At 39.3% G+C, this 26,751-nt stretch overlaps 1 protein-coding gene across 6 annotated transcripts in view; it reads left to right on the top strand.

Annotated features, from left to right (window-relative positions):
• Nucleotides 1–26,751, top strand: part of PRKAR2B (protein kinase cAMP-dependent type II regulatory subunit beta) — a 90,993-nt gene that overhangs the window by 27,785 nt on the left and 36,457 nt on the right. For 4 of the 6 annotated variants that reach the window (XM_086474135.1, XM_086474119.1, XM_086474127.1 and 1 more), the window contains one exon: nucleotides 5,118–5,153. In XM_086474135.1, coding sequence (XP_086330261.1) covers nucleotides 5,118–5,153 — 36 coding nt within the window. Of the gene's footprint in view, nucleotides 1–1,632; nucleotides 1,650–3,551; nucleotides 3,568–5,117; nucleotides 5,154–26,751 lie in introns of all 6 variants that reach the window. The other 2 variants (XM_086474142.1, XM_086474111.1) reach the window with 2 other exon arrangements.

Raw genomic sequence — 26,751 nt, 5'->3', positions numbered from 1 at the left:
TGGAAAATGTTCTAGTATTTACTAATATTGAAGGTTAATCACTAATCTCATGCCAGCAGCCTTCATCACTCAGAGCAGGAGTTTTGGCTTTGTGTAATTTGCTCTAAAAGAGCATTGCCTTGAGTTGCCATAGATGTGGCCTGAGCAGTCTTCTCCCAGCCTCTGTCCACCAGAGTAGCTGCAGGGAGCCAGGTGTGCTCACCCTGGCTTGGACACACATGGGGTCCCATGCACTCTGCAGCACGGGTCAGGGTTGTGTATTTGCCCCGGTTTGCAGACCTGCCGAAGGCACCAGCTTACAGGTCTGGTTGTCAGAGTGCTTGAGCACGTCCTTAGCAGCCCCTGGTAAGCAGAACCTCTTGTTAAAGCCCAGGCTGACAGTCCCTGCCCTGTTAGGAAGGCTGCATGTCTAATGTCTGCGATGTGTTTAGCTTCTTATTCCAGGTGACATTAATGGCACAAGAATCTCTGACAGTGTCTGAAGCAAACTTGACTTTGAGCACTTAAATTGGGAGTCTGCAAAAAGGGACAGCTCAAGCTCTCAGAACAAGTTTATCATGTAGAGGGTGCCCAGCTAGGGATCCTAAGGAAGCATTACCTTCTTAGTCTTGATACTCTGCAAACAACCCCATAGACTCCCATTTCTTCCTCTACTTACAAAATTATGCTGCTTTTATGGTCTGTTTTGCAGGGCTATTGTGATGACTGATTAATGTTCATAAAGAACAGTATGAGAGGTAAAGTACAGTGGGGAAAGAAGCAATGGTTAGTTGTTGAGTGATGGAAAATTTTTAGTGCATGTTTCATGTAGTTTGATGTTGTTTTTACAGCCTATATTATTGGTGAATAGATATATTAAAACACTTCAGCCTCTTTTGATCATTTATCAATTATTTCTCTTTATTTACTTGATCTGTATTGCCAAAATATTTTGAAAACTATACTTTTGTACAGTCATCTGAGGAAGGATTTGCAAACATGAATTTCAGTCACCAGCAGGTAACATCTTAGATGGTGGAATTCTCTCTTAAGTAGCACTAACAACAAAACAACTGTAATATGTCACATAAGGATCAATAGCTTACACAGTTTCAAATGATAATTTAATCAAAACTTAGTCAGGGTACAGACCCCTGTCATTTCACTTTTTTCCTACTTTTATTAATTTTCCTCTATGTAACTTTGTAATAGATTTTGGTTGAGACGAACTAGAACATGAAGAGCCATGTTTAATTTTGGGGTGACACCATGCACTTAAATAAGTCCTTCTGTGCATAGCAGTACATTAGTCATGGTGCAGCGCTTTTTTTCTTACTGTAAAAGATGATCAAATGTCACTGGACATGTTCTGAATTTATCTGCATGCCAGTTTACCCTTTATTGGGAAAAATCCCTGGATTTTGCAATGACGAGGTTTTGCAACCCTCAGTTTTTGTTTCTTTTATATTTTGCATGAGTCTGGGGTGAGTGCGTGTGTGTGTGTAGCTGTAAATTACTGGGTTTTTTTCTAGCAAGTTGTTTTATTGAATCATTCTGAGCAACCAACCGTCAGCACAATGTCACTATAACCTTTAAGATAAAGTATATTTTTGCTTAGCGTTAACTTCAGTAGCCACGTAGGTATTGCTTCAGGCCCTTTCCCTTCCCAAGTTTACCCTCACTGGAATATTGCAGAGCTGTGAACTGGTGTGTGTCAGCAGTGTTGCAAGCGGGGTGTTGCTGGGGATGGCGGAGCCCTCTGACAAGGCTGCCTGGGTTTCTCATGGTGGGGAGCAGTCCTTGGGCAGCCTACAGAGCCCAACCACCAGCGGCTTTCTGCTGTGTCTGCAGGCAGGCACCAAAAGTCCTGAGAAGCCGCTTGTGGATGCAGCTGGGAGGAGAGCGGTGAGCGGGGGTGTTGGGGAGTGGCTGCAGCAGCACGGTGGGCAGCACAGTACCTAAGCACCGCTTCTTGTGCGTGCGTGTAGCTCGGGGCTTGAACGCCTAGGTGGGTGCAATATAAGTATAATATCCCTGTGGCCTGTGAGCAGGATTTCAAAGCTGCCCTTGTAGTTAAACCTGAATGCCAAGACTGTCTCTTGGCGTGGTACTCCCTGGGTGCCACTTTCACTTGAGCCTTGTGAATCAGGACAGTCATCTCGGCCCAAACCTAAGAGCAGCCTAGCCCAGAACTCAGTAAGGACAGTGGCTAAAAAAAGATATCCAGGGAAGATGATAAGCACAGGCAGAGGAAGTAGTGCTTCTTCTCTGGAAATCTCTCTGCTGCTCCTGATGCTCTGTGGCTCCAGGAGGAGCGTTTAATATCCCTCATTGAATATTTCTGCCATCGATTTGTCCATTTGTTTCTGAGCCAAGACTTCCACCTCCTGACATATTTGAAAGATTTTTATTTGTTTTTATGGCTCCAGCAAAATGCTGCTTAGAATTCCTTTTGCCAGCTTTACTATTCTTATCCTGCCAGCCATCACAGTGACCTGGTTGATTATGCATCTACTTTGTAGTGAAAATACCAGCTAATTTTCTGTAGGGACGATGATTATCTGAGATGTTCTTGTAGCAAGGCTTTGTCTCTAAATTGGAGAGACGTGGATTTGACAGATGGACCGCTTGGTGGGTAAGGAATTGACTGGATGATCTCACTCAAAAGAGTCATGGTCAACACCTTGGTGTCTGAGTGGAGACTAGTGAGCGATGAGTGGCATTCCTCAAGGGTCGGTATTGAGACCAGTGCTGTTTAACATCTTTGTTGGTGATATGGACAGTGGGATTGAATGCACCCGGAGCAGGTTTGCTGATGACAGCAAGCTGTGTGGTGCAGTCAACATGCTGGAGGGAAGGGAGGCCATCCAGAGGGACCTTGACAGGCTGGAGAGGTGGGCCTGTGCAACCTCATGAAGTTCATGAAGTCCAATCACATCTTGGGCTGCATCAAGAGAAGCGTGGCCAGCAGGTCGAGGGAGGTGATTCTCCCCCTCTACTCTGCTCTGGTGAGACCCCACCTGCAGTGCTGTGTTCAGCTCTGGGGCCCCCAGTGTAAGAAAGACGTGAATCTGCTTGAGCAGGTCCAGAGCAGGGTGATGAAGATGATCAGGGGGCTGAAGCACATCTCCTATGAAGAAAGGCTGAAAGAGTTGCGGGGGTTCAGCCTGGAGAAGAGAAGGATCCAGGGAGACCTTAGAGTGGCCTTGCAGTACTTAAAGGGGGCCTACAGGAAAGATGGGGAGGGACTCTTGATCAGGGAGTGCAGTGATAGGGCAAGGGGTAACAGTTTCAAGCTGAAAGAGGGGAGATTTCAGTTAGATATTAGGAAGAAGCTCTTTACTGTGAGAGTGGTGAGACACTGGAAGAGGTTGCCCAGAGAAGCTGTGGCTGCCCCCTCCCTGGCAGTGTTCAAGGCCAGGCTGGATGGGGCTTTGAGCAACCTGGTCTAGTGGATGTTGTCCCTGCCCATGGCAGCGGGGGTTGGACTAGGTGATCTTTGAGGTCCCTTCGAACCCTTCTGTGATCTGCTGAGAACTGCTGCTAATTTACACACTGAGGTAACAGCTCAGCCGTCTGATGCTGACAGTCATGACTAGTGTCCTGAAATGAATTTGACCCGTAACCCTAGTGACAAAATGAACACTTTTGAGGAATGAAACAGGCCTTTGTATTACAAAACAGTAGTTGCATAAAATACAATGTCTGCTCTAATAAAAAATGTGTCTAAATGTCTTGTCTTTTTATTAAAAAAATTTAAATTGTTGGGGGGAATTAGAATTCATTTTTAAAAAATAACTTTGCTGATGTCACTCTCTTGTTTATTTATATATATGTTTGAGGTTTGTGATAGCTTATTCACCAGAGGTTTCCTTACTTATGACTAGCACTCTGAACCACTGTAGTCGGGTTTCCCAGTGTATTTCTTGACACTTGGACCTGTCACTACTGTATGTGCTGCACAAACCATCTGTGGCTGTGGTTCAGAAATTGTATCTTTGCTCTGTTTTTTTTTCTCACCAAAGGAATAAAAAGTCAATTTGCATCTCCAGCTGTTACTGTCTCTCCTGTTTTCTCAGCAACTTTTATTCTCTTTATCTTCGCTTAGATGTTCAAGAAATGATGCATAATTCGCATGTAAAATTAAGTGGGATAAAATAAAAAAGTTCAATATTTTTCTTTTTTTTTTATTCCCTGTAAACACTAGGAGCAATTTTTAAGGTTGACTATTAATAAGCAGTGTAAGGACATACATTTTTTTAATGTAGGTGCTGCCCACATTTGAATTTAGGTCATTCATATTTTCTTTTTACTGTTTATTCCAGCAGTTAATGTATCCCATGAAAGTAGAGTTCAAGACCAGTGTTTTATACTAATTAGAAGCAGACTGAAAGTTGTATTTGGAAGGCAAAACATAAAACTTTATTTCTTTCTCTATTTCATTTCTAGTAGCTCTTGAAGAGGCTGGTAAAGCTAGAAATGAAACAGAGGCAAAACTAAGATATATTTTGTGATCTCTCCCAGTTGGAAACAAGACAGGAGTTGATTCCAAATGTTTGCAGCACGCAGTTGGAGATGTGCCATAATGCCACTATAAAACAGTCATTTGTACCGTAAAACTGGGATTTGGGCGGGCGTTGGCATTATTATTGACTTACCCAAAGAGTTTTAAAGGTTAGTCAAAACAAAAGTTATCTTTCAGATGGGATTGTGAACTAGTGTTTTTCTCTGTATCTTTGGCGCCAGATTTCTAATAGGTATATTTTGTAAAAGGAAAATTAATTTTTTTACATCTTTTTCTAATCCATGCTTGTGTCATTGTTTGCAAGATGCTAATTTCTGTGCTGTCAATAAATAATTGAAATGCAGATCTAAATGTTTCACAGCCAGTCATGAACAGCAATAAGTAACAGTAGTAACTCTCAAGAAGCTGAAAATGGTCTTGAAAGCTTTCTGGTTACTATCTACCATATCTTTTGCAAAGCTGCTTAAAAGTTTAAGGGTTTCTATAAAGATACAAAAATAATGGTTAACAGAATTTTGTAGTTGTTGCACTTTAGATGAAGTATAACATTGTTATGTTTGAAGTGTGTTTGATTATTACAAAAAGAATCTAACGGAAATGTGTTTTCTTTCAGCTCCAGTGATAAACCGATTCACCAGACGCGCATCAGGTAAGTTGGATGAAGTTGCATGTTTCATTGGTCTACATAGTAGCTGAAATATAATGCTGACCGTGACTGTCATGTCATATGACATTAGTCAGATTTCTTTAAAGATGACTGACTTAAGTTAACCTCCAATTTGTTATCTGATTTATTGAAAAATGTAGGCAAGGTTTTACATCACAGAACTTGCACAAAGCCTTCTTGTTGCTGTGGAATTTATGAAAAACCTAAGCTTTTCTGTTTTCCTTTAAAGAAAATAATTTTAGTCCTAACAACTGAATTTTGAAAGCCAGAACTGAACATAATCTGATGCAGGGTTGTCTTGCTTACTTCATAGACAGTCTGAAACAGCAATTTGGTGATCATCTATGCATGAGAAAATCTACAACCATGATAGAAATCTCCCTGTGTTTTTCAAAACTGGGCTGGCTTGCGTACAGGGTGCATTGTTCTGCTGCACAGAGCTGGCAGATCAGGTCCTAGCAGCAGCATTGCCATGGTGGTGGGGTGTTGTGCTAGGAGTGCGCCTGCCTAGCTTGGTGCCCATTTGCACATTCTTCAAATTACCTTGGTTCGTGATGGCTCAGAGGACTATTTACCTTATTCCATTACATGGAACAGATCCCTCCAAATTATGTATCCTTGAAAATTTTCTTGGCCTTTCCTTCTTGTTCTGCTATATCATAGCCTTTAGACTTCATTTCTGAGGGCTTTTTCTCCTGAAGCATGAGGCTCAGAACCTAAGTCTTAATTGTTTGAAATACTTGGAATCTGAAAGTGGGGGGTAAAAGCCACCACTAAATATAATGAGGCTCTTGACTGACTCAGAGTCAGCAGAGGGGAGATGTGAGCAGTTCCTAGTCATCTCAATATGCTAAGTTTAAAATCTCACTCTAAAATGCATTCTATTTTCAACTGCAGATCATTTTTTTTGTACTAAAGTTTGTATTCCATAATGCAGTAAGTCTATTCAGGCTTCTAATTTCGCCAGTTACAACCTCAGTCAGATAGTTCCTTGTCAATATAAAAATCTTAGTGAAGATCTTCAGGGTTACTAAGAAACTGTATAGAAAAATGGAGATTTGAATTTGCAGGATTGGTGCATAGCATATGTAGCACAAAGAAAGAAAACCTAATGAATTCTGAATATTCTCATGTTTTAAGTAATGATAATACTTCATGAGGTACTGTAGCATGAGATGAAAGGAATTATTCGTTAACTAGTACTCAGTAACAGTGAACAGGGCTATATGCAAATTATATTTTGTCTTTTAAGGAAAGTTTTACTGTGACTGATTGATGGCTGACTTTAATGAATGCAGTCCTTATAATAGATGTGTGATAATTTTTTGCATTTCAGTAGCAGAGTTTGATTGTTTGAAAAGCTAATATTTGTTCAGGAAAAAAAAAATCAGTTATTTTTAATGTTACTTTAAAAGGAGAAAACATGTTAGAAGCGTGAAATTTTTACACAATTATTACTGGGGAAATAATTTCCATGGGCAATTAATGTTTCATGTGTTTTGGTCTTGTTGTGAAGAGATAAAATAGAGTTATCTCAGAATAATAAGTCAAGTTGTATGGTATGGTCCAGATGTAAAACATGTGAATACACTTCAAGCTGGAACAAGGTAATACAGTCTACTTCAATCTACTGTATGTACTATTTTATTAAGTTTCTGGCAGATTTAGTAGCAGAAATAATTATTTTTAAACAAGAAAGCCTGTGAAAAGTCAGAGTTCTTACTTTTCTTCTTAAATACTAAATGACAACTGGAGAGGTACAGTACACTTAAGAAACGTCATTGAAAAAATATAAAATTAAAAATATGAAACAAACTATGCTGATAGTACAAACATTTTACAGGGATGTTTGCAGTCCTAACCATATTTTTAGATGCTTTTTTAAATTGAACAATTGTTTGGATACATTAAGGTAGTCAAGTTTTCAAGTGGAAAAGCCAGATAGTAGCTGATTTTTTTATGCTTGATAGCTTAATAGCTGTAATTGAAGTTGATTCTTGTGTTTAGAAAGTGAGAATCTGACCAAATGAAACGTAGGGTTTTTCCTCAAATATGGATCTCTCTTAGTTTTAGGCTACTTAGCTGAGAGCTATTTTCAAATTTGAAATGTGAAAGATTGTTGATTTCTTGAGTGGTTTTGAAGGTTTGCTTCTGACGAACATTACTCCAAGTTAATGACGAATATTTGGAGAGTTAGGTGTAGCATGTGATTTCATGTTGCATCTGCTCTAGTGATACTGCAGACTGATTCTGAGGGAGCGATTTTAGGGCCTCTGCCCTTGTCATGCCTTTGCCCATAGGTTGTCTTTGCTTCCCTTGCATAGACCTCAGAGTTGTGTTGCCTGAGGGTGCGTTGATTTAAAGAAAATAGAAATATAGGAGGTTTTGGTGTGTTGATTTTCATTGGGTCTCCAACTGACCTGGGGTGTGACTCCCAAATAACTACCACTGTAAGAGGGGTAGTAGTGGCTGCCTTTAGCCAGTAGTGGGCTGGAGAAAGAGCTGAACTACTGACTTTAGTTAAGGCAAAACATCCAATGATATCTGCAGCAAAGGCTCCTAGACTATTCTGCTTTTAAAAGCTGCTTTTTGAGCTCTTGCAATGATAAGCAGGGAGAAGCCAGGAGATGACACATATTTTTTCACAAAGAACAGTAATTCGTGCAGTGGATATCTTGATTTTGATGTTTCTGTTATTCTTTGGATAATGCCTAGTATTTTACTTGGTAGCATAAGATACAGTTATTTTTCCTAACTGAGATAGAAATTAAGCAGCCAGAATTTAATTGCTGAAGCACCTGCTGAAAACAATATAGTAAGGCATTTATTATTAAACGTCTGTTCCTGTTAACATGCTGTGAATGTATTAATGTACTGTAATTGGTATGTAGAGGATAAAGGCTTAAGTAAGCTAGGATCAATTAATTGTTCTTGAATTTAAATTCTTAAAATTTATTGAGCTACCTAGTTTAGTATCTCTTCCATGTGTTTATGCATATGTGTGTATATATGCCATGTGGGCTGTATAGATAAAATACACATATACCATAGTGCTGATGACATAGCTGCTTTCAGGCTAGTTAATAATGCACTCCATTGTTCTAGGATATGCACAAAGAATAATAGATAGCATGGCCTTAAATAGAGGAGTTTAGCAAGAACAGATTAAAAATACTTTAGAGACAGAATGAATAATGAGACAGCTCTAAGTAGTTAATCCTTAATTTTTCTTTTAAAATCTGGTGGGACTGAGATGGAGAGAAAAGAGAAAAACTGTTGAGGTAATCAAGAGACTTGGATGGCAAGAAAGCGGGGCATGGAGGTAGAAGCGGCATGAGTGGATGAGAAAGCTGTGAGTATGTTCGTGAGGTGAAAAATTAGTGGAAATTCCTGAACAAGCTGAGGTAGCCAAGAGGTGCAGTTTCTGAGTATACTTTCTTGCTATGGATGAGATTAGTTTTCATCTGAGATACCTAGGGATGGAAAGCTGATGTGGTTCTGTGTGTTAGCAGAAGCATTGGGTTCCTGCCTTTCAGCATCTTGATGGATAGATAAACAAGTAAATTATCTTCTGAAATACTGTCAGGAGTTTAGAATAATGCAACAAAACCAGCATGGATTTGCTAGACTGATCTTAAATTTTTACTTGATAGATAGCATTTACAGAGGCTATTTATACCCCTTTACTAGTATTACACACAAATGTAAAATATCATCTTAATTAAGAAATAGATAACAGTCTACAAAGTTACTTCAGTTATGTATCTGCTTAAGCTTCTGAAAGAGCAAAGATAACCTAGCTGAGGTTGCTGTGAGTTAGCCACTTTAAGCTAACAAGAACTGGTAGATAGGCTCAAGGGCATCTGTGGGGCCTGGCTTATTAACAACAGAGGTAAACTTCATCGTTCCTCTCTCCAAAACAGTATCTAACTTCAAAATACCATTTTCATCCTGTGGAAAGGAAATAAATGAAGTTTTAAATATTGTTCTCTCAACCAAATGGGAAAGAGAAGTAGCTTTATTTATTTGTCAGCTTCTCCACAAAGCTCCACAAAAAATCATTTAAACATAGTCAACAGGCAGAGTACATCCATGCTGAACCTCTAGGGAGATACTGGCTTACGTGTATCTGGAACAAACTTGCAATCAAGGAGATACTCTGTTGTGGAAAGACCAGAAAGATGCAGAGAAGGTGAAAACTTTCAGGCTTCTTCACCATGGGTGCTGGTAAAGACCTCTCCAAAGAAAAGAGAAACGCATTGTAAGTAAATTGATGCTTACATTATACACCTACTGCATCAGCCATCAACCTACGTGAGAAAGAGAGAGAGAATCTCACATGACACTAGAGGAAATATCTGCGCAGAATATATTATTTTTTTTTCTTCATTTTTTAACTTTTTTTGAATTTGCAGTTATTGAAATTGGAAATATTTTTTTGGTTTTACACACATTTCTAAGAACTGTCAGTTTTGGGTACATGGCTGGTTAGCTGAAGGAGAAAGGCTGAAAAAGAAGCAAGCCATTTCTTATGCCCTGTGACGATGTCTTTGATTAATTTAGCAGGTACTCAAAAATATTTTTGTATGTACACTTACGTACTGTGGTAATTTCTAATAAAGATGGGGCTGCAGTTAGTGGCCTATCTTTTTTTTTTTTTTCCCCTCTTCTCTTTTTCAGAGCTACAGAAGTTTCTGTAAGAACCAAACCTCGTTTTACTTAACTCTACAGTTTTAGACTTAGAAAATGTTTGAAGAGAAGGAAGGAGATGCAACATTCTCTTTACTCTTAATTGCTTGAGATGCCCAAAAGCCATGATAATGGATGGTAGTTAATTCAAATTGGTAGAGAAATCTATTTAGTTCACTTCTGCTCAAGCCTTGCAATTTTTTCCAGCAAGAATTTCTGCGGGTTAAAAATATTTTCTGTTAACTCAGTCAGCAGAAAACACTTAATAGGAAACCTTTGACATTTTGAATCATTTTAGAATTTTCAGATATAAGTAACTTTTTCAATCAAAACACAGTGATTAATTTCTAAGCCTCTCAAGCTAGTTGTTTTTATTAAAATACTACATACACACAGCTCAACACTTCATAAACAAATTAGTGCTTTATAGCATCATTATGTACAATGATGACATCAGTGGTGGGTTACCTGTCAGACCTCCAAGCCCTGTGACCGCACAGCTAGGAGGAGGACAGTGCCACCACATCAGAGACTGGACACATGCATACACACTTTGTCACACACAGGTCACATTACAGGGCTGTCCCTACGGCGTGTCCGGCCTCTGGCCCTTCCTGCCCAGCTTGGCTGTGCCTTCGTCATGCGCCTGTGGAAATGGGTGTTCTCAGCTCTCCCCCTTTGATGCACAGGGCTCACGCCTCTGCCTGGCATATGATGGATGCCTGTGTTTTGGCATGTGTTCAGATAGGAGGAGGGAGGTTCTGCGCAGCCCTCATAAAAGGGAAAATCTGGGAGCAAGTTTGCCAGAACAATTTATCTATTCTTCATCTCATTCTTCATTTTTGCATAAGGTGCCATTAGGAAGAAAGTGACAAGGTAAAAGTTTCGGGCTTCATTATTCTGAACAGATGTGTGGACTGTGGATTAGTCATGCCTACAGTAGCATCTACATATATCACTGCTAGTTTTCAATTTAATGATTTCTACAGAAAATGTGACAACCTTCTTAAGAAACACTGAGGAATTTTACTGAATTTAGACCATGGGAGTTCTGTTAGTGAAGGAATGGCTAATTGCTTTCTGAAATCTTAAGTATGGAAGAACATAGGCAATATTAATTTCAGTTGTTAAATATAAACTAGTATTTAGGAAGAGCAAATTGGTACTGTTAGAGTATGCTTCTAGAAACAATATTTCATTTGTAATTTCAGTCTGCTTGAATTATATTGAGATTTTCTTAAAGAATAGCACTGACTTTCCTATAGCATGTTAAAAATTGTCATAGAAAGGCAGCTAACTGAAAGGAAGTGCTATTCCCTTTTATACAGTAAGGCAGAAGCTGGAGTTGTACTAAAAATAATGGTGAGGAATGAAGTAACTGTAAACTCCCCTTTGAAATGCTCAGGTAGGAGGCAGTGGTGTTGTTGAAGTATATCAAGTCATAGTGACAGAAGGAAGAGAGTAAAGAACTTTATTGATGAACCAGTAATTGTAGTGTAGTTCTTCAAGCAGAGTTACTGGTTCTGCTTGTTCTGAGTGATGAATAACCCCCAAACTGAATTGAAGTGATGTTGGATTCATCTTTGTTCTTTGTTACACACATGTAGTCAATCCATAATTTAAAATGCCCAATCCTTCAGTTTTTTTTTTTAAAAAAACCAGGGCCATAGTGAGCTGACACAGTAGTATCTAATACTAAAACTCAGTTAAGCACTAAGGCTACCATTGTAGTGGTGAGGAAAACCAGAAAAAAAAAGTGCTGACAGAACTTTAGGGTATATCTACATTGCATGACAGCTCACAATAAAGAAGACACCTAAGCTTATGGTAGCACATCAGTGTGGAAAGTTGTGGCTTACTGGAGGTCACAGAAGCAGAATATCTTACCTAAGTTCAGCCTGCTGAAGGGATTGTTAGGCTGTGCTGACTTCCATGGGACTGCAGCTGTGTGTGGGTGCAGACATGTACTGTGCATGGTTGTGTGAGTGGACATGCCCTCCATTTACTTCTGCTTCTCTTGCAGGGCAGTTGTCGATTCTGTTTCATGTAGTTTTCCTGTGCAGCCGTGCCTCTTCCACCATATTTTGTAATAGCAGCTGCCCCAGTCACTAATTGCTGAGAATCACAGAATTATAGGGGTTGGAAGGGACCTCTGGAGATCATCTAGTTCAACCCCCCTGCCAGAGCAAGATCACCTGGAGCAGATTACACAGGGCAGTGGCCAGGCAGGTTTTGAACGTCTCCAGGGACAGAGGCTCCACAACCTCCCTGGGCAGCCTGTTCCAGTGCTTTGCCACCCTCACAGTAAAGTTCCTTCTCATGTTCAGATGGAACTTCCGATGTTCAAGTTTGTGCCCATTACCTCTTGTCCTGTCACTAGGCACCACTGAAAAAAGACTGGCCCCATCGTTCTGACACCCACCCTTTAAGTATTTATAAGCATTGATAAGATCCCCCCTCAGTCTTCTCTTCTTTAGGCTAAAAAGCCCCAAGTCCCTCAGCCTCTCTTTGTAAGAGAGATGTTCTAGCCCCCTAATCATCTTTGTAGCCCTTTACTGTAGCCTCTGCAGTAGCTCTCTGTCCTTATTGAACCAGGGAGCCCAGAACTGGACACAGTACTCCAGATGAGGCCTCACCAGGACAGAGTAGAGAGGGAGGAGAACCTCCCTCAGCCTGCTGGCCACACTCTTCTTGATACACCCCAGGATACCATGATACCATTGGCCTTCTTGGCCACAAGGGCACATGGCTGGCTCATGGTTAACCTGTTGTCCATCAGGACTCCCAGGTCTTTTTCCACAGAGCTGCTCTCCAGCAGGTCAACCCCCAGCCTGTACTGGTGCACGGGGTTATTCCTCCCCAGGTGCAGGACCCTACACTTGCCCTTGGTGAACCTCATCAGGTTCCTCCCTGCCCAGCTCTCCAGCCTGTCCAGGTCTCTCTGAATGGCAGCACAGCCTTCTGGTGTGTCAGCCACTCCTCCCAGTTTTGTGTCATCAGCAAACTTGCGGAGGGTGCACTTTGTCCCTTCATCCAGGTCGTTGATGAACATACTGAACAGTACTGACCCCTGGGGAGCACCACTTGTTACAGACCTCCAACTAGACTCTGTGCTGCTGACCACAACCCTCTGAGCTCTGTCTTTCAGCCAAGGGAGAACGTACTCACTTAGTTTGTGATTTTGCAAAAATGCATTGTATAGTTGGTACTCTCCAGTCCTTACAGAGAATGTGGTCTTTCTTACAGTTACCATCCTTATAACAGTTAAACACCTCATGAATCTCAAGGAATTTCCCAACACCCATTTCCGTTAATAGATGACGAGTATCCCAAGCTTAGAGGAAGTGGAGCATCAATATTCAAGTCAGAATGCGTATCACTAATTTTGCCTGCGTCAGAAATTGAATGCCCTACATGAGATCCCTGTTTTCTTTCTGTGAAGCGCTTAGCATCATAACTCTGACAAACTATAGCTGTAATTGTATGTGTACAGCAGTTTAAAGATCAGGTGTTTATATGTCTTTGCCCTGTGGTATGTCTAGGCTGTATTTTTTTTCTGTGTGCCATAGAGAAACTTGCAACTCATATATTCTGTCTGCTCTTGCAGGCTTATCCTATGACCAATGTCAGGGAGAAACAAGCCATAGCTTGTTTTCCCAAGAGTAACCTCTGATACCAGGTGCCACAAGAGTTGGTGGGACTTGTCTCCAGACTGAGGGGCATGGTGCACTGAGCTGTAGGCACCTTATAGCTGCTGGGTCAGGGAGAGTGCTGTGCTTCAGTCTGGTCCTGGTTCTGCTGGAAGCACATGTTTAGCTCTTGAGAATGAAGAACTGATTTCAGTGACCTGCCCCACAACACTTTTGGGTCTGTGGAAAGTTAGCAGTAGAAGCTGTTTCCCACTTAATCTATAACCAAGTGATTTAGCTTCCTTTCTTAGCTTCCCTTGAGTAGCTTATTTGCTGTGCACTTCACAAGTTCTGCTGAAAATGAGACAGTCGCAGAAACAGGAGTTCAATTTGCTCTGTTTAGTCTTTTATATTTTCTGGGATTTTGAGAAGAGTTCCCGTAGAAAAATGGTGTAATAACATAGGCTTAGGGATGCTTAGAGAGCATACACATTTGCTTCCCAGTGCTAACCACTGTTTTTGTTCAGAATGTCTAATAAAATAACATCATGATATTAAACTTGGAGTACTTGTTCCTGACCTGTTGTTACCTTGAGATTTGTTGCTTTTGATGCAGATCTGAAGAAGAGCGTGTGTGCTCAGAAGCTTGTCTGTCTCCTTACTGGTTCAGTTGGTTTAGCTGTTCCAGTGAAAGATTCTGCCCATGAAACTTTTTCTTCTCTAGATTGCGTTGCCTCTGTACCATAATGATTCCATATTACAGAGTATAGCTGGACAGTACTATTCTTATTAAAAAACCTACCAAATTTAGGCTATCTGTGCATTACTTCTGGAACTTAAGTGGTTCACTTTCAACATTCATTTATTCCTTTATCAAACCTCCAGAATCTGACATATAGATTCTAGCAGGTGTTCCCTTATATAGATCATCAGCAGAGGCTGAATATGAATTTTTCGAAGGCATTTATGAAGCCAAGTTGCAGGAATAGTCTAACTGTTGCAAATTAATGTCATGGCAGATTTTAGATATGGCTATGTTTTCTCATAACACTTTAAAGCTAAGCTTAATAAAAGATGAGATTTAGTAGATCCATAATATAAGGCAAAGTTCGAGGTGGTGGAGGAAGGGAGGAAAGAAGGCAAGAGAAGGGAGGGAGGGGCAATGGTAGGAATGAATGCGTAAGTCTTGTGCGGTGTGATAGGTTGCTATAGAGAGGTCTATCAATATTTGTCCCAAGGAGGTGGCAGGGAAGGAAGGAAATAAACAGATAGCAATGGCCTAACTTTTAAACACACAAATATTTAGGCTACACTTTCAGGAAAACTTTCTAACTAAACACTTAGTGAAGCAATAGACTAAACTGCTCAGGAATATTGCATTATCTCGAAAGTTTTAAAGAAAGGTAAGATGTTTTTCTGCAGGGATAGAGGTATAATTCATACTGTAGCAGTGCATAGGGGTGATTTAGATGACTTCTTGAGGTTTCATCTGTATTTCTGTGTTTGTTTAGATATCCTTGCAAGCACGTATTTCTAGACTGCGTTTTATAGACTGACTAAAATGTACAGAGTAATTATTTTTAAATTGTGTGGTTTGGTAAAGCTAGATAGTAACCTCTTTAGAAAATAAGAGAGTTATGAATGTGTTTTGAGTTCACAAATTACTACATACACCCCTTTACGGGAAATTGTAATTTTTCCTGCCATTTCAGTGTTACCTTTGGAAATCATTCTGCATATAGTTTTGTATCAATAAAATTAATCACCGTAGTTTTTTCAGCTATTTGGGCTGATCTTGTTTTAGATATATGAAACATAAACTGGAGGTTGATGTTGAAATATGACTCAAACTCGTCTTAATGGGCCCAGTCAGTTTAATGAAGAGCTCAGATACCCTAGCAAGGTATGGAGCTGTTTGACTGACCAATTCCTTTAAACTCGTTTTATGTATGTAACTAGTAAATAAGACAGGTATGGGAAAGTGCCACAGTAGAGCTTGTGTCTATATGCTAAGCCCTTCCCAGCGCCAGCAGTGTGGCCACATCCATACCACTATTTGGGACTGTGCCAGGGACTGTGCTGGAGCCTGGCTCCATCTGCTTTCTTGGGTACTCTGGTTGGCGTAGTTGCCTGCTGTGCTTGAGACTAGATAAGAGTCTGTCTAAGGAGCTACTTTTTCTTGCCTCTTATTTTATACAGACCAGTATTTGGCACTCTCATACTTGGAATGTTTTGATGAAGTATCTAGTATTTCTTTCATGACCAAACTAATGCATTACAAAGAGCAGATCATCTTGCTATGTAACTAAGCAGTAGTGAATAAATTCCGGAGAAAACAGGTTTTTCAGACAAAACAGACTTTCTACCAAAATAAATATTGAAATGAGGCCAAATGTTCATATTAATAACAATAAATAAGGCTGTTGTTTATCTGCAAGCAGTAGTTTGCACATTTCAATGATTGTTGAATAAATGTACTAAGATTTCTTAATGGATGCTCTTAGATTGCAGTAAGTCCTGTGAACTAGTTGATATACAGATTATTCTCGGTTGTATTTTAATTTATCTTCATCTTATAGCCAGGTTTTTCAGATCAGTAGTTCCTCTCTTTTTTCTAGTTAACATTTGGTACGCAACAAATCCTTCCTGTGTCTGACAACCTGTAGGTCATACTGTATTTTCTGTTTTAACCTGCTTCCAAGTTGAATTCACCATTGATAATCTCAGCGGTCCCAATAACACCTCAGAATCTAATCATGATCAGAGAAGCTAATAATTTTCCAATGCTTTTATCTGGATACTCATAACTCATGATTTTGAAAGAAATTAAATAATTGCTATTCTTTTGAAGGAATATGCACATTACCGAAAGAAGTAGGAAGAATTTTAAATTATTTTTGGAGCAGACATGTATTGATAGTCATTATTTAATAATTTTGATCTTTCCTCTCTAAAATATTTCAGTATCTGTGTCTATGCTAAGCTCAACTTTGGTTGCTGTGCTGTTTTGTTCTTCAACATGTATATTTAGGTTAGGGAGGTATGCTACCTCCACTATAGGTGATAGAGCGTGAATCTGTAGGCTATAGTATCTGCTTACCAGTTTTCCAAAACAATTCCATTCCATCTGTGATTTCATGTGGTTTGGCTTTCATGTTATGGAAGATTTGTTCTGGAGGATGAGAGATGAGTAAGACATGGCATGTTTTACGTAGTGAGTTGTTCAAAATGGAATAACAATATTTGTGAAACGTTTTGCTTAGCAAGTTTTCTTGTAGAACACCATAATATAAATGGCTTGGTCTTTGATGTTCAAGTTTGGTTTAATATTTGGCAAGTACTGCTTCTTTTAAATACTGTGGAGTCAAAGAGAGGGGAAAATTATATATTTAAATATCTTTGCTAAATACTGTGGTGTTTAAAACACCAGGTGCCATTTATGCATATTGTATAAAATGAACAGAAGCCTGATGTTTTGCTTCCTAAATGCTCCGCATCAATTCTGTATGTTTCATAGGAAGCACGATGCCTTGAGCTGCAGGGTGTACTTCTTAGTTGTTTAAACAAAATGTCCCTTGTCAAAGCACAAGCCCAAGGCTTTCTCACCATCAAATGCTCCCTGTTTCCTGCACCCACCCCCCTGCTGCCACATAATCCTGTTCCACAGCATCTTTGCTTCATGTGTCTTTATCGTATATCTCTCAGATCTGCTTCTCTAATGTCTAGTTTGGAGGCTAAACACAAGTTTGAAGCATGGGAGGAAATATACAAAGGAAGTATAGCCAGGAAAGACAACATCTCTGAAATCAGTGCTTTCTTGTCAGTGGGTCCTACAATTGCGCCCGAAGCCATCCATACTTCTGTGTTAGACATGCATATAAGTTTACCAGCCAAGCAGATTGATACATCCCAGTAATAGTTTTGTTGCTAACTTGGAACTGTATTTGTTTTAACACTAGGCAATGCCTGTTTTAACACTAGGCAATGCCCGTTTTAACACTAGACAATGCCCGTTTTCTCATTTCAGATCTTGCTTTGTCTTCTTGATAAAAGATGTAAGAAGTCTTTTCTCTTGAAAACTCATTAGAGACCTAATTTTTAAATCTAGTGTGTATGTATGCTCTTTCAAATGGGGTTACTTAGAACCGTGCTAGGCAAGTCATTATTGCTGTCATACTGCTATTATATACAGTGTTTTAACACTTGCAAATCCTAGCTCATAACACTCTGTGCATTAAGGTTTGTTTGAATTATTGTGGTATACAGAAACTAACAGAAACGGTTGTGTGACGGCTACATACTTACAAACAGCTGGGGCAGAGCAAAGCATGAATAACTGGCTGTTGTACTGTGTATAGTTGTGTTTTAGCAGCATGAAATGGCAGTGGAGCATCGCAAGGCATATTGCAGCGAGCAAATAAAGACATTCTTCTGCCTGCACTATTTTTACTCCCACTTGTCCCATTTGATTATTAGCTTATTATTAAGCAATCTTCTTAATAGATTTTGAACTCAGGATGTGTCTCTCCTTCTGTGTAAGTCAGGAAGACTCCTGCTCCCTCCCACAGTGCTTGATCACATGGCAAATGGAGAAGAATCTGGCCACTGTACAGCAATGGTGTTCATGTGTGTGTAAAGCAGGGTATACATAGCTTCTTAGCATAAAATTGGTAAGAAAATTTTAAGACTAAACATGAATTTGAAAATCTCTCCTGAGTTTTAGTTTCTGAAATTTCTCTGAATAAATATTACAAATATTCTTGTTACTTGTATCTCTTTCACCCAAATTAAATTCCTTTTCTTCTTTAGGGGAAAATTAAATTTTAAAATAATAAAATTTTGTTGTATGCAATGCATCTTTAAGGGTTTTGGTTTTAAGCTGGTGATGTAGATCAATAACAAAAAAGTGAATTATCCCTGTTCTTGTTCTGATCACTATTTTGTGTGAAAGTGAGAAAGATTGTTTTCTGGTGTCTTCACAAGTATTGTGAAGAATTATTATGAGCATGCCAACATGAAAAATTGCGATATGCCACAATCCATTCATGAAGAAAATTGCATTTATATATTTATTTATTACATAGTTAGACTAGGTACTAGAGCTTGATCAGAAAATAAAGAAAAATGAACTTGTCTGAGGAATATATTCTAAGTGGAAATGTTAAAGTCTTGCTTACTTTTCTTATTAAATGTCAGGCTGCATGGATGGGTACACTAACTGTTTCCCCACTCCATACACAAGGAAATAATGAAAATGTGGAGATTGAGTTTCAAATAACAAGTCACACAAGAAGGAGCCCCATCAGCTTAATCTCAAAGCTTCTGTGAGCTTTTGAAACAGTCTTTCATGCTGAACATCAGCTACACACTGCAACAAAACTGGGAGGTTATACCCTTAAAATTCCTGTGCATGTAGTCTAGTAAGCAACAAGTGATCTTTTAAGGCACAAATTCAATGCCTACTTGCCAACCTTGATCTTTCCTGCTATCACAGTCTGTTTTGGAAATACAGTTTAGAGTGGAGCAGTACTGTAGCTCTCAGTGTGCTCTGTGAGCTGAGGACTTAAAACACTGAAAGGGGGGAGTCCTGAACAAGAATTACTTTCTGCTCCCTCATTCTTGCCAGTGAGCAACAGGAAGAGACATCTTTATTCCTTTTTCTCCTGCTAGCATTGGTTTGGTAACTATTTTCACACCTGTTCTGGGTAGGTCTAGAGCGAAGTACACAGACTCTTATTAATTTCTTTTTTTTTTGTCTATATATCCTGTCATAGTAATATACTTTGGTATTGTGCGAAGATACTCAGGCAGGACACAATTTATTTTTTTCAGACATTTTCTTTACTGAGAAGATAGACACCATTCTTTGTTTTAAAAGAACCACCCAATTTATCCTAGCAATTTGGGAATAAATTCCTGGGGAATATCAGCCATCACCAGTTTGGGGTTTAGGCTCAAACAGACTCAGTCAAAGAATCAGCCATCAGCAGACAAAAATTTGTGTGTATATATGCATTTACATAAAACATGGCCAAAATGGCTCCCTGTATAAGGCTTACCTGCTGTTCTGTGGGATTTTAGGCACATCACATAGTCAATCATAGTCAATCTGAGGGAATGCTTCAGATGCAAGACAACTAAGAAAGGAGAAAGACATACTTACGCCTACTGTGTGGCATAATTACACTGAAAAAAGATGAGATCCTAATACAAAAGATCCTCCTGAGGTGTACTTCTGGGATCAGTTTGTTGGTGAGTAATTACAGAGGAGAATCTAAATTGTCATTGTAGTTCAGTAGTGCCCAACATCACAGAATATTGTTGCGTGTCAATGAAGACCCTACATTTTGCTAATTAAATTTCTTGCTCGCAAGTCAAACCATGTAGGAAGGACAAATATGGAGTCCCCCATACTTCATCTTAATAAGCTCTATATGTATGTGAGCGTGTGTCAGCATGCACACACGTATTAGTCCTTTCTCAACTTCATGCGCTCTCCTCCGTCCACAGACACGCTCTAGAGTATTTTGAGACTGCCATGGGCTGACCATCAACCCAGACCAAGACCCCTCTGTTCCTTGTATGCTCTTATGCCAGAAGGGCAGGAGGCCACTATTCTGCAACCCTAAAAAAAGGTCTGATCTTTTAACATTTATTTTATTGTCCCTTGGAGACCAAATATGTCTGGGGCTTATGGGGAAAAGCATATATATGGGGCTTATTAAACCAACCCAGTTGGTTTCTTTCATATGCCGTCCAATAAACTGATCTGCTGCAAGAATGAGGAAGGGGAAGCAGTACAGTTTTTATGGATCAGGTCAAGAAATGCAATCCATGTGTAAAGGGTGGTGTGGAAAAATACTAGAAGGGCTGTTACAGAGCTGTGGTCAGGCAGCTGTCACAGCAGCAAAGCAGACAGAGTAACACAGTGACAGTAGCTGATACACTGGGTTAGTAAGGAACTAGAAGACTACGCTTGATACAGTCAAAAAGTAAGAGTTAAGTGGGGTTTCAAATCCTTTGTGGTACGCATACCACCAAGTGCCCAGCAGCAGTGAGACATCCTCATTTCCTGCGCTGTGCACATTCCCATCTCTACAGAGAACCTATTCTCAAAGGGAAGGAAAATTAAAATGCCTGATGACATAAAAGCTGTGCTGCATAAAGGAGACAAAGACTGCCTGCTATTAGAGAGTGGTTTGCTGCGGTTTGACAGTGTTAACTGTGTGTATCGCAATGCTAACGCTCTACACTTAGTGATGTAGTCATGCAGCTCATGGAATGCTCCCACCTGACTCTGGATGCCAGTTGCTTAAAACCTCCTGAACACAACTTGACTGGAATGGTCAAGAAACTGTGTAGATTTAAAGTTGAAAGTAACAGGAACAAAATCATTCCTGTAGATGCTCTGCAACCCACAAAGATAGAATATTACTGTCACCTGACAGAACAAAAGCAGTTAATTGAATTCACAAGTACATTTATCTGGTTATGACACACTGGAGATCATAAACAAATGTGTGGGGGACTGTACCCCAGGTCGCTGGAATTACAGCTGAGGCTCTTGTGGTGTTACAAAGCAGCAGTAGAAATGGTGTCTTGAATAAATAAAAAGTTAGAAATGAAATAATCTGTGTAATTGTTCTCTAAATGGTTGTGAGTGATGTGCCTGGAATGAGCTACAAGAGTGGTCTCTAAGGGACAAGAAAATAAAATTAATAAAAAGACAACTTTTTTTAGGGTTGCAGAATAGTGGCCTCCTGCCCTTCTGGCATAAGAGCATACAAGGAACAGAGGGGTCTTGGTCTGGGTTGATGGTCAGCCCATGGCAGTCTCAAAATACTCTAGAGCGTGTCTGTGGATGGAGGAGAGCGTATGATGTTGACAAAGGACTAAAGGAGCGTGTGCATGCTCAGACGCATGTGCTTATGCACATGAAGCTTTTGCCATATGTATGCTTCTCTTCTAACTGTATAATAATATATCGTGCAGGTTTTGTGGCCATGTGTGCACACATACAGTCATTGCACCCAACCTTATGTTTTATGTTTTCCAGATTTTTAAATTAGGTAAATCTAGTGGAATATTTACAGAATATGTAACTGTTAGTGTAGAGAGATACTTTAAGTGGAACATGGGCTATGTTAATGATTTTGTTAAAAAAAAAATTTGGAAAAAATATATGATAGATACAAAATACTATGTAATAGTATTTGTTAAATTCACCTAAAAGCTGTGATATGTTTTGTCATGTACTCTTGTTCATTTTTGTATTCTTACTTTCTAAGTAGAATTTCTTACGTGTTTTCTTTCTCAGTACTTTTTGTGGAATCCTAATTTTTTTGTCCTTAAAGTAATACTCTGTTTCATCTCCCATGGCAGGTAGACATTTACTTATTATTTTCTTTTATTTTTATTCAGTTTCTATTGTTTGCGTTACATTTTCAGTTTCTTTCATTCTGAAAGAGCAGACAAAGTTTCAGTGTTGCTAACTGGCTTTCTCTGTCAGTTGCTGTGGCAATGATTTACCAATTTTTTTTTTAATTTTTATAGTATTTTGGTGATCAAGCTGGTGGAAAAAACCACTTGTAACTGTGATATAGTGCACTTAAGTTTATTTGAAATGCTTGGTTTGAATTGCAAATTTTTATAGAATAGCTGTACAGCCTTATTTATCATAAAAAGTAGTTTATTGAGTTGCAGAATGTGTTTATTCTATTAAACAACACTAAGTAACTGGACTTACATAACTGTGGCTACTAAAAACTGCCAATGATACCCATATTTCTGACATACCCATAAATTTCTGGCAGATAATTTTTAGGATGTAATGTTTTGTAATAAGTAATTCTTGATTGGAGTTTGGACAAAGTTTCTTCAGTATCTGTGATATTTTCAAGGCTGAAGCAAAACCAGTTTCTGTGTTATGTGATTTCAGTTTAACAGCCAGATATGTGACAAAATAGCTTTAAAATTTATGGTTAAAAGCTCTGCATTAAAGTTGAATTATTAAGTAGAAAAAACCTTGTTTATCAAAGGTTTAAACTGACTGATTGTGAGTTAGACTTTCTGTTGTGAATTTATTAAGGACTAGACCTTGTTATGGAAAAGTGCTAAGTATCTCCCACCGATTTCAATAAGAATGAAGGTGCTCAGCTGGATGGTGATAGAGGTGGCAAGTGGTTGTATTGTGCAAGAGAGGAAGGAAATTTCAGGGGCATTTCTGTTCAGTTCACACTTTTCATGCAGGGCTCCTTAATCAGAACACAACATGACTGATGGATCATTTTCAAAGACATTATTTATATGAGGAATTGGAATTGTGTCTATTTATAGGCTGGTTGCAATCACATCTGACTGCTGGGTTTCTTAGAGCATTTATCATATGAGTGGTACCAGCAGGAACACTGTATTTACATCCCCGTGTCGCCATTTTTAATGAATACTTTTTTTAATGAAACGTCTTCATTTTACTTCCTTGCTATTGGTTTCATGACTGCAAAGTTAAAAATGCCATTGTCCTTCCTTCTGAAGATAAAGTCAACACACTTTAATGATTAGGTTATGAAATTGCACATAGATGCAAGTGGGTAGAACATACATAAGTGGCTTAACAAGAAGGGAATAATGGAACCCTGGGCTGGCTGGATCAATGGAAGCTCTTTGTTCCCAGCCATCTGGGATATGCATGTACACTTCTTTCTCTATTAAACAAATGTTTAGTATCAGAACTTTGGGGGTTTTAACCTATGGTTTTATTTTGTGTTCCACACAAAACTGAAGTGAGAGCGGCATGCCTGTTTGCTTCTTCATATTGTCCTTTTTTTTTGTGGAGGACCATGTCCAATGAAGACTTACAATTTTGTTTTCCAGTTGAGTTTTTAATCTCTTAGTTGATACAGCCACAAACATATTTTAGGAACTGTATGCTGTTTCCCTTTACGTCTGATATGGATATTGGGGAATATAAGTTAGAATTTTAATTTCTTTTTGCAGGCAACAAAACTTGTGACTAGAAAACTTTCTTTTTTGGCTTTTGAGGGTTCTTTTTACTTTCAGGTCTTTCAATCTTTGCTTTCTTGAGAAATCAAATTTTATTCATACTATCTTTTTTGTGCTTATCACAATATATAATTACAGTGATAAACATTACAAAACAGATTGGGACAAGAGCCTGTAACTGTGATTCATTCAGCAGTGATCCTCTGCCTTCTAAAAACTGTATTAAACAGAAGCATTTTGCACCATGCCCTTATGGCCATTAAACTTTAGAAGTCTGTTCTTCATGATGAAGAACTGAAAGCCCAGAGTTGTTGGGTAGTACCTGGGTGAGGGAGCAGAGACCCTGAACCATGTGCTTCCATCTTCCCTCAGGTCTTGAAGCACCCTGTTACGCCTTTTCTTTCTATTATATTCTTGCAGATATAAGGAATGGCTGGGGACTACGGGGGACAGATGCACCAGTATGAGGGAGCGGAGGCTCTGTATATGGTGTATCCGCCATTCTCTGGATCCCACAGGCTACCCGTGCTGTATGTACAGTGCTTTTACATGGTGTCTCTAATTCTTATATAGTCCTATAGTTATTACCTGGCTTCATCCTTACAGGTGTGTTATGTTAATAATATTCAACTTGATGAGGGCCAAAAAGTATTCTGAGGGACAAAAAGTATTCTGAGGGTCTTCTGCCATGCCCACTGAAACCAGTGGTAATATTTATACGTTTTTTTAAACTTTGTTTTGATTGATTTTTTTAAATTTCTAATTTTCAAATGTCAGTGTAGTATGCTGATGAGTTATGAATAGGTTTATATGATCTGGAAGATCTTAAAATTTCTTTTCATTAAAAACTCGCTGCATTTTTTGCCTTCCCTCTTGTACTGTGCCTTTCCTAAGTCATTAGATTCTCAGTGGTGACAGCGTGGTTGATAGCAAACACTTTATTCTGAACTGCTCTTGAAAAAGAGCCTCTTGAAAGGCCTTTTTCTTACTGAGTGTAAGTGTAACAGTAGGAATTCATGTCTATTTTAGATAGTTTTGTTATCATCAATAAATAATTGTATCTTTCTGTGGGTGATATTCGTAAGTAAACATTGTTAGTGTCAGTATACATACTCCTCCTCACTGCAGATCAAATCATCATTTTCCCTTGTCAGTACCTGTAGGGACTCGATGCCTGACCCTTCCTCATCCTTGGAGGGAAGAGTGGGTTACAGCACGAGCTGTAACATGCTCAGGGACATGTCTGCTCCTCCAGCCACTCTGCAGAGATTAACCTCTTTCTGCTTAGGCAGATTTTCTTCTGCATGGTGTATTATTCTGTATCCTGTTCTTTTTGTTTAAAGCAGTAATGTCTTTATAATTTACAACTATTGCTGTGAGACTTGGGAAGTTTGAATTCTATCTTTGATCCTATGTGAAGTGTTTTCATTGCTTAGAAAGTGATGCATTCCTGATAAGTACTCCATTTGCTGTTCTTTTAAATTTAGCAGGTGAAGGGATTGAGTGCCTCTGTTGCACAGGAGTGGAGCTGAGAAAGCCACAAAGGCCTCACCTGGTTCAAGTGTCCGAGGTTGCAGTGAGCCTCTTGATCATTGCCAGGGACCAGCACCACTCTGTGCACCTCAGGGACCAAATCGTTTGGGATCCTGTTCCTAAGATGACTCCTCAAGGAGGTGCCTGTCTCTTTCTCCAGACTCATCATGATAAAGACAAGACCAGTGGGGCCTGTGGAGCTACTACAGTCTTGTGACATGGATTAAGCTTGTGTGTTGATACTGACTCCATAGCACTGGCTTACTAAATACACACCCAGACATTAAGTGTGTATCAGCTTTCTTCAGTTCAGCAACTGTGTGATTTACACCTATGTCAGATCCCCTGGCACCAGCTGGGGATACCTCTGTAGAAGTGCTACTTTGTTCTCAGTAGTAACACACAGCCCTTTGTTCAAGAAAGTTCAAGAAAGTGAGTTCAACTTGTTATAGTACTATGGTTTCTCAGCCTTATCGTTGGTCCCCCAACACCTTAACAGAAATAATCTTAGACCCTCAGTGCTGTGATACAGTCCCTAGGATGTGAACGTGGATATGAAAATTAACATTCTCTTGGGCACTTTCCTTGCGGTGTGGTGGTGGTCATTTGGAAGTGCATCTTATTCCAGAAGAGGGAAAAGGAGCTGTAGGTATTGCAAGAGTAATGGTCATTCATTGCACCTGACGGATTATTGGATTCTTGATGTAAATACTGAGGACTGAGTCTTCTCTGTTTATAATTCAACCAGCACTAGTATTGGGTACCTCGGTTCAACTGCTTAATTGCGAAGTAGGTAGACATATGTGGCTCACTTCAGCCAGTTTTTTTCCCTTATGTTCTCATGAGACAGTGGCTCTGGCTCAGTGTTCTCATCTCATGCTAGAGAGGACAGTGTTTAATACACTACAGTGGCCAGTATTCTTGTCAGATTATGTTCAGGTGAGTGGAAGGTTAGCTTAAGATTTCTGTAATTAAAACATATGGAAACCCCATGGGCATTTTATATCAGTTGTCTGCACTTCTTGTGTTGCTCCTTGGTAATAAAGTCATTCTGAAATCAGTTGATTTTCTTAGGAGAAATTCTATCTTTTGCCATTTTACTGCCTGTAGAATTGCTGAGGAAACATCATATTTTTATGAATTTGGACTTTCTATGCACCAGTTCTTCATTCCTGGTGATGTTAAATGCCTGTCAGTCTAGGGAAAAAAAAAGTGTGTGTTTGTTTTCATCATTGTGATTCTGACTTGCAATTTATCAGATTGTTTGCTCTGAAAGATGGCAACTTATGGAGACCTTGCATTGTCTTTGCTTTCTTTGACTAACAGGACTCATTGCTGAAGCCCAAATTGCTTGCAGAGTATCTCTTCAAGGTACTCTAGGTGTGTAGCTGTGGCCTCAAGGTTCATGGCAGCTGCTGTTTTCACTGGGACATCATGGTTTCAGAGTTCTGGCCTATATAGAAATGTGCTGATGTTTGTTAAGAATCTGTCGTATGATGGCTCCTCTTTTTTTTTTTTTTTTTTTTTTTTTTTAGTCACCAGGATAAGGTCCTGGTTTCCTTCAAAAATTTGCAGGCCATCGTTGGATATATTGAACATTTTCTCCTTTTGCTTCATTCTGTGCATTTATTAGGGTGAGGAGCCTCAGGTCAGGCCTCAGATGGTTAAATTAAAGGCAGTATCTGTAAAATAATATTTTCAAATGACTACACAGAAGCAGAAGTTTC

The sequence above is a fragment of the Leptosomus discolor genome, chromosome 1, assembly GCF_034619465.1.
Source record: "Leptosomus discolor isolate bLepDis1 chromosome 1, bLepDis1.hap2, whole genome shotgun sequence".
NCBI lineage: Eukaryota > Metazoa > Chordata > Aves > Leptosomiformes > Leptosomidae > Leptosomus > Leptosomus discolor.
The sequence above is the reverse complement of the archived record's forward strand: the minus strand, read 5'-3'. Positions and strand labels throughout refer to the sequence as shown.